Source organism: Cydia strobilella, chromosome Z (assembly GCF_947568885.1).
Source record: "Cydia strobilella chromosome Z, ilCydStro3.1, whole genome shotgun sequence".
Lineage (NCBI taxonomy): Eukaryota > Metazoa > Arthropoda > Insecta > Lepidoptera > Tortricidae > Cydia > Cydia strobilella.
The window spans coordinates 38,931,579-38,944,984 of record NC_086068.1 but is presented as its reverse complement, the minus strand read 5'-3'; the positions used below and the strand labels follow the sequence as shown (position 1 = coordinate 38,944,984).

The 13,406-nt window shown below is 38.9% G+C and overlaps 1 protein-coding gene across 1 annotated transcript in view; it reads right to left on the bottom strand.

Moving 5' to 3' along the window:
- The window catches only part of LOC134754818 (uncharacterized protein CG7065-like), a 156,234-nt gene that overhangs the window by 69,563 nt on the left and 73,265 nt on the right, over positions 1 to 13,406 (bottom strand). Inside the window, exons 9-11 of the mRNA XM_063691206.1 lie at positions 7,066 to 7,087; positions 6,299 to 6,368; positions 5,613 to 5,755 (exon numbers count right to left, since the gene is read on the bottom strand). Coding sequence (XP_063547276.1) covers positions 5,613 to 5,755; positions 6,299 to 6,368; positions 7,066 to 7,087 — 235 coding nt within the window. The remainder of the gene's footprint in view (positions 1 to 5,612; positions 5,756 to 6,298; positions 6,369 to 7,065; positions 7,088 to 13,406) is intronic.

The following is a 13,406-nucleotide window of genomic DNA, read 5'->3' as shown; positions in this document are numbered from 1 at the left end:
TCATCAGCATTCTCCATCCTATCATTAAAAAAAAATTCCCAAAATGTCCGTTCCATTAAGTCCCGTTAAAAAAACCAGCCAAGTGCGAGTCGGACTCGCGCACCGAGGGTTCCGTATTTTCAGTATTTGTTGTTATAGCGGCAACAGAAATACATCATCTGTGAAAATTTCAACTGTCTAGCTATCACGGTTCATGAGATACAGCCTGGTGACAGACAGACAGACGGACAGACGAACAGCGGAGTCTAGTAATAGGGTCCCGTTTTTACCCTTTGGGTACGGAACTCTAAAAATCACTTGTATGTGCGTGACGTACCTAGTGGAAACTAAAATTTCCAACAAAATGGGTCATTTTTTTGGCATCAAGATTGAATATGCCAGTGATTCTGAATTGGAAGAGCCCAAAAAGATCAGGATCTGTAAGAATCAGGCTTTTTTTTGGAAACGCCCTAAAATCATCACAATGTAATAACTTACACGTATCAGTCAGGGATTCGCAGTCAAAATATCGAGAAGAAACCTGAAATTAAATTTGTATGTAATAACAATGTTGCCCTGAATCATAGAGTGCGTATATACTACATATATTTAGAGTGAATGCCGAATTTCTTACGGAATAGAAGAGTTTTCCAAGAAGCCGGCAGTAGCTCGAGGTCCTCAAACGTAAAATGGTCTGGAGATGGAAACATACCCACCGAATTTAGCCATTTCTCGAGATTTTGACATTTGTCCTATCCCGATATATTTTCACCACACCTGCAGCTCGGAAAACCTTATTGGTTGCAAATAAATACTATTTGCTTTTTGCTTGTACCTTGTCATCTTATCTTATCTTATAATTTCGGGGGCCCTTACGGATACACTTCGACCCATAGGGATCTTTTGTGCAGTTACCCCCTAGGAAAGATCCGTCCGCTACTCAAGAGCTTTCCCCACCATCTCCATATGCCGGATGATGGACCTTATGGGTAGCGTTTTGAATTCCTTTGGTTCCAGATAGAATGTTCCAAAGTCCTTCATTCTTTGTCTGGCGAGGGCGTGACATTCACACATCAGGTGTTCTATTGTCTCTTCCTCTTCGCCACACATACGACAATCGGTGTTGTCAGCGTGCCCCATCTTGGCCAGGATTCCCTTGACCCCATAATGGCCAGTAAACACCCCCGTTATTATTTGGAGTTGCCGTTCGCTAAGTTACCAAAGCTTTTTGCTCCAACCAGAGTCTACCCCTTGTATAAAGAGCTTTGAGTGCTTTAGACCCGTCAGACTGTCCCATTCTTCCTGGTGTTTGGTCTTAGTAAGGTCTTTGATAGCCGTTGTGATGGTTCCCTGTGACAGCCCCACGAATGGTTTCGGACCTATAAGGTTGTTTGCCACGGAGTAGGATGGAGATGGCAAGTGGGCGTTCCCGTCTATCCGACAGTTAGTAGCGACCGACTCACTTTATGCACAGACTATGCTTAGTTGTTGTGTAAACTTCATGCTCGAATGACATTCACGTCGTACGTACGCTCGTCTAACAAAAATTGATAATTAAATTTAAAATGCCGTATTGTGCAGTATTAAGCTGCAGAAATCACAACGGTTTAAAAAATCTTTCACGTGGAGGTATTTCCTATCACCGGTGGTTATTTATTTAAATATAATCCAATAAATACGAAAAATCTGTTTATTTTGCATTATTTACGAATGTTCGTTAAGTAAATCTATATTTTATCAGTTAGAACTTAGAGTTCACAATCCTTTATCACTATTCTTTACGTTTATCTGGAATATTCGCTATCTTAAATGTCAAATAACTTCGCTACTCAGATGCTGCGCAATGTCGATATTTATATCGATAAAGTTAAAGTTACGATATTTCAAGTTTGATGTTTGGTTCGGTAATAAATTATTATTTTAGACACGTTTCTAATTATTATTTGGGATAATCAATGTCTTAGTAAATATGGCAGCTCTGGTCATCAAGCACTAAGTTATGTCGGGGTCATTTCATGGCAACCTTTCAAACCTTCGTATTCCTTTACATACGTTTTTGTTTTTTACACCCATCATATTTTCATCGTTAATATAATTAGACTAGGTACTTAATGCACTTATGCGTACAATGCATGCAATGTGCCACGAATAAACGTTTTATATTTTCTATTTCTTTATTATTAATTATTGTAGGTTACCACAAGATGCCGATATTAAAAATAAATGGATCAATGCTACTGGGCAAGAAAATTAGTTTCCGCAAAAATATAGCACCATTTGCTAGGAGCATTTCTTATAGAAAGATTTCTGGGGATAAAATTGCCATACATCTCATCTAGCGTCGACACGCCTAAAACTTAGTTACTAATTTAGTAACTATTAGTGACATTCGGGCTCACTAAATAATTCTAAAAAGTGTTCCGTACCACGCAAACTAGCGTCAAATATTGGAATTTTGCCGCCCCCCTTCCTGATTTGATAGGTCACAATCTTACAATCAAATCAATTATTATTTTAGACTCGTTTCTAATTATTATTTGGGATAATCAATGTCTTAGTAAATATGGCAGCTCTGGTCATCAAGCACTAAGTTATGTCGGGGTCATTTCATGGCAACCTTTCAAACCTTCGTATTCCTTTACATACGTTTTTGTTTTTTACACCCATCATATTTTCATCGTTAATATAATTAGACTAGGTACTTAATGCACTTATGCGTACAATGCATGCAATGTGCCACGAATAAACGTTTTATATTTTCTATTTCTTTATTATTAATTATTGTAGGTTACCACAAGATGCCGATATTAAAAATAAATGGATCAATGCTACTGGGCAAGAAAATTAGTTTCCGCAAAAATATAGCACCATTTGCTAGGAGCATTTCTTATAGAAAGATTTCTGGGGATAAAATTGCCATACATCTCATCTAGCGTCGACACGCCTAAAACTTAGTTACTAATTTAGTAACTATTAGTGACATTCGGGCTCACTAAATAATTATAAAAAGTGTTCCGTACCACGCAAACTAGCGTCAAATATTGGAATTTTGCCGCCCCCCTTCCTGATTTGATAGGTCACAATCTTACAATCAAATCAATTATTATTTTAGACACGTTTCTAATTATTATTTGGGATAATCAATGTCTTAGTAAATATGGCAGCTCTGGTCATCAAGCACTAAGTTATGTCGGGGTCATTTCATGGCAACCTTTCAAACCTTCGTATTCCTTTACATACGTTTTTGTTTTTTACACCCATCATATTTTCATCGTTAATATAATTAGACTAGGTACTTAATGCACTTATGCGTACAATGCATGCAATGTGCCACGAATAAACGTTTTATATTTTCTATTTCTTTATTATTAATTATTGTAGGTTACCACAAGATGCCGATATTAAAAATAAATGGATCAATGCTACTGGGCAAGAAAATTAGTTTCCGCAAAAATATAGCACCATTTGCTAGGAGCATTTCTTATAGAAAGATTTCTGGGGATAAAATTGCCATACATCTCATCTAGCGTCGACATGCCTAAAACTTAGTTACTAATTTAGTAACTATTAGTGACATTCGGGCTCACTAAATAATTATAAAAAGTGTTCCGTACCACGCAAACTAGCGTCAAATATTGGAATTTTGCCGCCCCCCTTCCTGATTTGATAGGTCACAATCTTACAATCAAATCAAGTGGGATCGATGAGCCAGTTTCATGTATGCTTTCACACCATACAATTAATTTGACAATTTAATCAGGTTGTCCCGTCTAGATTGGCCTTAAATGCTGCTACAAGTAAATATATTGTTAAAGACGAATACTTACCTATGTAAGTAATTGCAGATTTGTGATTACAAAATAACAGCAATACCGAGTTAATAGACGTTTAAAGAACTATGATTTTATCTGTTTGACTTTAAGATATATTTAATGATCACATTAACAACCTAGTTGGTCAATTAATAAGAAACAAATTTCTAGTTAGATATTTGTTGTACTTTACTACATATTATTTTTCATACAATCACGATTATCACTACCTATATTATAATCATAAATAAAGTATCATCTAAATGTGTTAAAACATACGGTAATGAAATATCAATACCTAACTGAACACACAAATATCGATAAAACACTCCGATTACACTGTCCCCTCCCTATATCGTCGAATGGAAAGAAGTTCCAACGGTTAGCTACTCGCAGGCGTGTAGAGATCCCGAAAACACCAGTGTAACGTGACCGTGAGATCCGTAACAAACCATGCTTAATTAGACCTTACTTATACTGGTTTTTTAGCCCTTTTCTCGCCTGTAATAAGTAAGTGATTTTAAAATTATATAAAATAACGCCATCTGGTGTTAAGTAGTTGTATTAGGTGAACGTTGAGCGAGCTTTTGTGAGATGAATGAGATAATGAAAGAGTCGTATGTCATATAGCTTTGACATTATATTTTAAACCGTCACTCATGTAGCCTACAGTTGATATTCGTTCGAGAAATGTCCACCGGTAATAACCTTTTGGTATGGAAAGTTGCTACGAATCAGAGCAATTTTGTAAGTGTGTGACATATTTTAACGTGGCTATGAATGTGTGAGTTTAGCGACACTGGTTTTCATACTAAATAGGAGTCATTTCACATCCACTAGTTTAATAATTCGTGTTGTTTGCAGATCCGGCTCTGGCAAGTTCATCTGCATTTTCATTGCCTATGAATCCCTCGTGCCCTGGGATCCATACCAGTTGCACTTTGTTTTGCCTTCCAAGCTTGTTCAGAGCTTGGATGCCATTCTATACCAGTCTAGAGTCCACTCTGGGCGCCTTAAGCGCTTTGAGTGCAGCTTGACTGTCGCTGAGTATATAGATATTCTTCACTTGGGTTTGCCTAACTATATTCTCATGTACACAGGCAATTATAGCGTATGTCTCGGCTTGGAAGACAGTGGCGTAATTGCCCATGCTTATGCTACTACTAAAGTCATTTGCATAAATGCCTGCCCCAGTACCAGAATCTGTCTTGGACCCGTCTGTGTACCATATGATGTCATTTTCATCAGACATTGGTGCTTGAAGACCTTCGGTCCATTCAGCCCTTGTTGGAACTTTAACATTAAAATTCTTACGGAACACAAACTTGGGTTGCATCTTATCGCAGCCCATATTCGTAATCCTTTTCATGAAATTGTCACATTCCATGTACAAACATAGTTGTATGTTTAGTCTTTGGCTTGCTATCGCTCCAGAGGCCTGTCAAAGCCAGCCTGTGTAACGATTTCCGCGCCTCAGGTTGTATCACTAGGTGTAGCGGCGGGAGGTCTAATAGTACCTCCATCGCCGCTGTTGGCGTCGTTCTAAACGCGCCAGTAATAGCCATGCACGCTTGTACCTTGTTACTTCCATGGAACAATTTTAAAATACAATTTTGCCATGTATTCTATAGAACAAACGACAATACTGCCATATGCCTTAGCACATTTTTATATGCAAGGGTGCTAAGCTAATACATAAGAACATTGTTATCAGTAATCCAATACAATATTAGAGTACTGGTGTGTCTTGAACGCTGGTCGCTGGTGTCAGTCGTGCACAGATTGAAGGGCTTGAGTGGGTAGTTATCATTAGTATGTGACCTGGGCGGATCGCGCTCGCGGTCGTGCGGGTGCTCGGGGCGGCCGCGCGGGTGCTCGGGGCGCCGCCGTGGCTCCTGCTCGTCGCTGATGTCCGACAGGGACTCCAACGATGCGCCGCGCCGCTCCTGACGCCGGCCCGGTCGCTGCGAATGACACATTATTATTAATTATCTAAAGCCTGATAAATTATAAATACTTAAGTAAAGTTTCAAAACTAGGCTAATAATATGACATAGCACCGGATTAGTCGCTGGCGATAAATATACGAGTGAATTTAATACATGGTTAACTACACGAAAATGTCACCAACGTAGGTACAAATCCACCGCTACCGACGACAGTAAGTATATGTGCCATTCTCAACGAAAAGGGTACTTATTGTCGGTTGTCAATAAGGCCCTTTTTCATGTACCTTCAATTTGAAATCAACCTTATCGACAACCGACAATGTGGTACCTTTTGGTTGAAAACGTCACATATGATGGTTGTTTTTGTCGACGAGACGTGCAGCGTGATAAAACTGTGTCCGTCACTTTCTATCCGGCGGTGTTAAAAAGTGACAGTTATTTTTTTCACGTGTATAAAACCATCAATAATACCCCTGCAGGTCGACAAACCCGAACTACTTACGGATCATGCATTTAATGCGTGCTTTAAATTAAATCCATACATAGTACGTTACTAACCGAGAATGCGTTGAAATGAGGTTTAGACGGCGCAGCCACGTGAGGCGGGGATGGATCTCTGTCTCTGCTCCTGCAGTTAAAACAAAATACATATACCTAACGGTAGATACGTGTTATCCTACTATATATGCCACTAATAATATAAATTCAAATGCTGTCTATCTGTTACCTCTTCACGCTTAAATCGATGAACCAGTTTATATTAATTGGGTATGGTGATTGAACCCCGGGAAAGGACATACGATAGTTTCTATTACGGATATCATCATTTAATGAGGTTAAAAGGGGAGTAGAATACTATAGAAGTGGTCATGGAAGTACTGATTCTAAGGAAACCACGTCGAGGGCAGAAGCTTGTAATAAGGACCGAATTGTTAATTATGGATACAAGCAAGTTCATGATTCTCAGAATAAAATACAATATTTTGTGTTGGCTGTTGCCTGCCATATATGCCAATCTGTCAAGTATATAGTTAAACAATTAAATTCAATATAAAACAAAATTTGGAATTCTTGAAACTTCTAAAACGACGACTTTCGATTGCGAACAAAAACTGACAACAATCGCCTGCAAGTTATTAACACAAGGAGATTTTATAAAAAGGGCTCCCTTTGTTACGGTCAATAAATAGATAAAATTTACTCTATTTCTATTATTGTTATGTTTAATTCAGAACAAAATGGAAAATGTGACGAGCGAGAGGAGGAGTTTACTCACTTAATCTTCGAGACTTACTCGTAATATAAACAATATATCCAGTACTAACCTCACTGCCAGTTTTGAGTCATCTGAAACAACAGTACTTGGTTAAGGGGCCCACTGACTATCAGTTCGCCGGACGATATCGGCCTGTCAGTTAGAACAAAAATTTGACAGTTCCGAACAACTGACAGGCCGATATCGTCCGGCGGACTGATAGTCTGTGGGCCCCTTTAAAATAGTGTCCGACCGAAACCGGATAGGTTGCCGAAACCGAAGGTATGGTTTTGACTCAGTTTCAGCCAAACCTGAAACTTTTGTAGACTTGTAAAAATCGTTCAGAAAGATTTTGCTGGCCTTTCATTTACGAAATCACTACCACAGATTATATGATAGTTCTTACGAACAGATACTTATCTCTAAAAGAAAACGCAAATACCCACCGTTTTGATACTTACCTACGCAACATTACAATGGAGTGACCTTCAACGCGCCGCTCCCCGCACCGCGCGCACCGACACAATGCTAGGGTTGCCGACGCTTCTTTCAAATACTTAGGTATCTTAGGTAGATATCTATTTGTTTATTTGTAAAAGTCATGTACATGAGATGTTATTGAAGTTATACAGGAAGCTTCCATGACGCCCTGTCAGGGCACACAAATTGTCTTATATCAAGCTTATTACTAAATTACATTTAAATTTCATTTACAGGCCATGCATGCTATAATTTATAATTAATAATTGAATTAATAATTGGTTAGAGAGATTTTTTGTATATGTATGAGGTATAAATAATTACAATAATAAATTCAATGTCAATATTCGCTTAATTGCTATGCTTGATAGTTAATTTCTCTTACAGCGACTAGGTTTCCTCATTTAAAAGCTCCTCCACTGAGTAGTAACATTTCTGTATGAGAAAAGTTTTAAATTTTTTGTGAAACTGTTTGTCATCTGGTTCCAACTTGATCTCATCGGGTATTTTGTTTACTACTTGGATACACATAAAATGGGGCCCGTTTCTATAGATGGCTAATTTTGAGTTAGGTATTTTTAGTTTGTTTCTATACTGGCTTCTAGTTTTGTATGTATCCAGTTTAGCTTCAAATAGATCGGGGTTTTTCTAGCGAAGATAACGGCCTCCATTATGTATATTGCCGGAAGTGTAAGTAGCTCATATTGTCTGAAAAAGGGACGGCAACTATTTGGGATCCGTATATTTGCCAGGATTCGTATACATTTCTTGAGGCAGGACAAAGAGGTCGTGAGCGTCAGTGCTGGCTCCCCATAAGACCACACCATATCGGAGACTCGAATATATGTACGCGTAGTATACTGATAATGCAGACTCAAAATCTGCATTCAATTTTATCACGTTAAGCGCGTAGATAAACTTTGTTAGTTTTGTCTTCGCGCTTTGTACGTGGGCCTTCCAGTCCACTCCGGAATCAATGAATACTCCTAGCAATTTAAATTCTGTGACTTCCTCTATCTGGGTGCTATTTATGTATAGGTTTAGCTCTAAAGGTTTTTTCTGCTTGGGTTTGAATTGTATGATTTTCGTTTTCTTTATATTTACTTCAAGGTTGTGGTGTTCTAGCCATGTTGTAACCGTGTTGAATATAGAAATAAGTTGGGAGTTACATTCTGTGCTGTTTGTAGCGCTGAATAAGAGGGAGACGTCGTCGGCAAACATTACACAAGTCACATTAGGATCTAGATATTTTGGCAAATCATTTATATATGCCAGAAATAGGGTACATGCTAAAATACTTCCTTGTGGCAAAGAACAGGTGGTGCGGCGTCTCTGTGAGGCAATATCAGTCACTTCTCGGGTTTCGTGATTGTAGTGGTCTATGTGTACATATTGTTCACGATTTGTTAGGTATGTTTTGAACCAGCTGTGTGTCGTACCTCGTATTCCCATTTGATACAACTTTGAGAGGAGTATTTCGTGGGACACTTTATTGTATGCTTTGGTCATATCGAGAAGTAATCCAATGCTGTATTTCTTGTCATCAATGTGCTCTAAAAGTTTTCTAATGTATTTAAATATTGCTAAAGTTGTGGAGTGGTGTTTTCTGAATCCGTGCTGATTTTTGTCGAATATTTTATATTTTTCGAGAAAGTTATACACACGATAGGACATTGCTTTTTCGAAATTTTTTGAAATAGCCGGTAGTAATGCGATGGGACGGTATTGATTCGGATTTGTTGCCTTACCACCTGGTTTTAAAATTGGTTTTATTTTAGAGATTTTCAGCTGGTCTGGGAATGTGCCGTTTTCGAACGACTGGTTTATTAATTGTGTTAAGGGCGAGGCTAATTCATTTGCGCACAGTTTTATTAATGCCGGCGGTAATTCGTCTGTACCGAAGCTCTTTTTGTTCTTAAGTTGTTTAATTAGTTTCAGTGTTTCGCATTCGGTGATTGGACTTAGAAATATGGAGTTAGTGACAGAGGTGAGGGCAGGACGGCCGAGTAGCGGCGCGGCGGGCGCGTCTATGCAACCTGCGCGTGCGGCGTCAAGCGGCGATGACTCACCCACTGATGCAAAGTGCTCGTTGATAACATCAGCTACTAGTTGGGGCGATTCTAAAATTTTATCGTCAATTTGTAAAGACATGTTTTTGTATCGTCGTTCGTTGTTCCTTCGCGTAATGTTATTTATTATGCTCCACATGGTTTTTGTTTTGTTATTCGTTTTTTTTATTTGGTTTGCGTAATTTATTTTACTAGATTTTCTTATACATTTTTTCAGCATTTTTTTATATTTTTTATAGAAATCGTGAATTATCTGGTTTCTTGTTGTGTTAACGAAGATTTTTAGCTGTCTTTTATGTTTGCATGATATTTTTAAGCCTTTAGTTAGCCAAGTTTTAGTGTTTGACGACGTGTATAGTCTGATTCTTTTTTTAGGTATATGTGAGTTTAAGATGTTCTGCAGTTTATCACTAAATGACTGATAATTTTGGTTGATGTTGATGCCATCTAATATTATAGTACCCCAATCGACGTCTGCTAATGCGTGCCTAAAAGAAGACATATTTTTGTCACTAAATATCCTACTTTCCTTGTGCCAGGGTTTCTGAAAGGTCTGCAAGGTATGGCTTTGGACTATAAATGTAACGCTTTTGTGATCCGATATGCCATGGTCCTTTATTACGAGAACATATTCTTTCTGGTTTGTAAATATGAGATCGATACAGGAGTTGGAACCGTTAACTTGCCTAGTTGAGTTTTTAACGATTTGAACTAGATTGTGACATAACATAGTATCATTGAGTTTCCTGGAGGTGCCAGAGAGTCTTAACATATTAATATTAAAATCATCTAACTATAAATGTGTCGTAAAAAACATTTTCTACATTTTTAAAACAATTTAATAGTACCTACGTAGCTTGTAATTATCGTAAAAATAATAACAGTAGGTGTAAGTACCTATATTGAGAATGTCTACTTACTTTTCCTCATCTGTCGAAAGAGGAAAAAACGATATTTTTTATTTGTGTTGTTGTTTTTGCATCCATCCACACTACAAGCGGTGTTATTTGTTGGTTACGAAGACATTATTACTTTGGCATAGCGCGCGGTGACGTGCGTGCGTGAGCGCGCATGGCAACCAACTGGCTAGCTTTAGTACCGCCAGCGGGAAGCGAGTCGTAGGTATAAATCCGAGCTCGGGCGGAGAGTTCCATAGGCCTGTCACTACTACATAGCTGATACATCTACTACCGCTCAAAAGTATTTAGGCACGCGCAATTTTCACCATACAATTGTATACAAAAATTATTTTCAAAATCGTACTGTTCGATCGCATGCAAATGACTCTCTTACATGTTGGATTGAATTTTTATTTAGGTAAATATATTGAGCCTCAAATTGTTGCCAAAGATGTCTTTTAAAATTTCGAGTTTACTATATGCAAGGATTTAAAAAACCCTTATGTACTACATTATTATGTACTAGTCATACAAAATAAAACGATTTTGTACTGGAAAACGATTTATGGATTATTTTACGCTTGCCATTTGGTAAATAGGCAATGAACACGAATATTCTACACATCATTTTGAAGCTCGATATGTTTGTTAAATTAAAAAAGTAAACTGCACAAAAAACTGTTACCCGACTGCGACTTAGCGGTATAATTATGAAAGTCGATTTTGTATACAATTGTCCGTTTCCGTTTAGTGACTACACCAGCTAGCAGTTCTGCTGCAAGGACGCAGAAGCGTTGGTCACACAAGGGAGGGAGAGACGGAGAGGCTCGTCGAGCTTGCTCAAATGCACGTGCTGGTACGATCCAGGCCGTCGGTCAGAGGCGTATGCTACGGTACGCTAACGACCTCCGTCCAGACAAACCTGTTCCGAGGCAGGACGTGTATTCGGGCCTACTCGTATACACCTCCCTTCATCTGCCGCCGCGGCATGCTCAACTGACCCTCCTACCCGAGACACCGGTGAGCCAATAATACAGGTGAGGAGTGTGGGGCTGTTGCAGTCGAGGATAGGAGTTGACGGGAGTAGAAGAACCAGACCGAATACCAGCATCGTGCCCAGTTTAGGGAAGATATAGATAAATATTAGTGTAAGTATATACGAAGGGATGGTGACTGCGATTAAGTTGAGTTCATTGTTCGAAGGTTAATCGTCTCTCGCTCTCGTCACGCTCGTAGTCGGCAGCAATCGAGGCCCTTTAATAGCTTTCGTAGGTGACTTTTCTTCAAAAGGCCTGCATTGCGTTAAGGGGGCTTTTGGAAAGGCACAGAGTAGTATCTTCATATCATTATACGCGGCCTTCACATTTGGGGCCCTTAAGTTTATCCTGAGTCTCTTCCACTCATATGCTTATACCACGTCGAGCTCGATCGCGCACGTGCTACGCGCACACTAGGCTGCCAATGTCGTCGGTAATCCGCATCTATCGGGTCTATCTTGTCGTGTGTTAGCTGCCACGATAGTCCGCTTTTTCAAAAAGCCGTGTGTTGCCCGCCGTCGCCTGACATCTTGGGGTTGCGATATTGCGAGTAATCTCTTGTCGCCTCGTACTAAATAATAGTACTTTGGTCACTGATGATGATGACACACAAAAATAATAGCACTTAACAAGCAACACTGGCACGAGTCCTGGCACCTCAATATTACCAGACACCATAAACTAGCTATATCTTGTGCGGCTTCTAAGAGATGAGGTTTTGGGCGTCTTAGGATGTCCTAGGTAGCATTTTATCCTCTTGGTTATTGTTTTGCCGTTTTGACATCAATTCTCAATCATGCGATTGTCCCCGCACGCTTGCCTCCTATATTATAAAAAACTAAGTCTACCAACATGCCCATACTTCGAGCACAAGAGGACGGCACGTTGTCACTAAAACAACACTCATTTAAACAATTCATACACAAATAGTAGACATGCGCAAAACAGTGCTCCAAAAAGTAATGCTATATCACATCACTTTTTCGAAAACGTAATAGTACACTGAGATATCACATCACTCATCACTCGAAACATGACCCGAACGTGAAACAGCGCTACGGCGCGCGCGTGATGGTCAAATTACAGCATCTCCTACATTACGCAGCGCATCTACAGTACTCTAGTGACGTAGTGACTAGCGCGTCTCGTACCTATCCGTAATCCGTATCGGCGATCGATTTATTTAATTTATTACGCATTGCGTTTTGTCACCGCTATGTGAAAGTTTTTTTGTTAATTCTTATAAATCATAAAATATGCATAATTTATTATTATTTGGATAAAATTGATATGACACTGATACAGGTATGTAATTAATTATGTATGTAAGTTTCGCAGGTAGATATACCATACCTGCATTCAAATTGATTTCCCTTCATACTTTACCAAAATAAAACAGCATTGTACAACGGGTGTAACCCCTGCAGAAGCCCTGATGGGTAGGCGTCTGCGTGGACGATTAGATATAATACTGCCCACGTTCGAACGAGCCGAGAGAGTGAAGTGGGCCGAAGTTATCGTCACAGAGCGTCGAGACCCGCTCACATATACAGTACGTCTCTCCGACGGACATGAGTGGAAACGTCACATCGGGAGGTGTTATATATGTATGAAATGTGGGGTAGACTAAGTATTATGACTTTGAGGGTCAGCCCAAAATGTTTTTTTTTAAAATATATTTGAGTTGATTGAATGAAAGGTAAATTGCGGTTTACGATTTATGACGTATTAAAAAAAACTACTTACTAAATCTCGTTCAAACCAATTTTCGGTGGAAGTTTGCATGGTAATGTATATCATTTTTTTTTTTTTACTTTTATCATTCTTTTTTTTGTAGTTACAGGGGGACACACATTTTTACCACTTTGGAAGTATCTCTCGCGCAAACTATTCAGTTTAGAAAAAAATGATATTAGAAACCTCAAT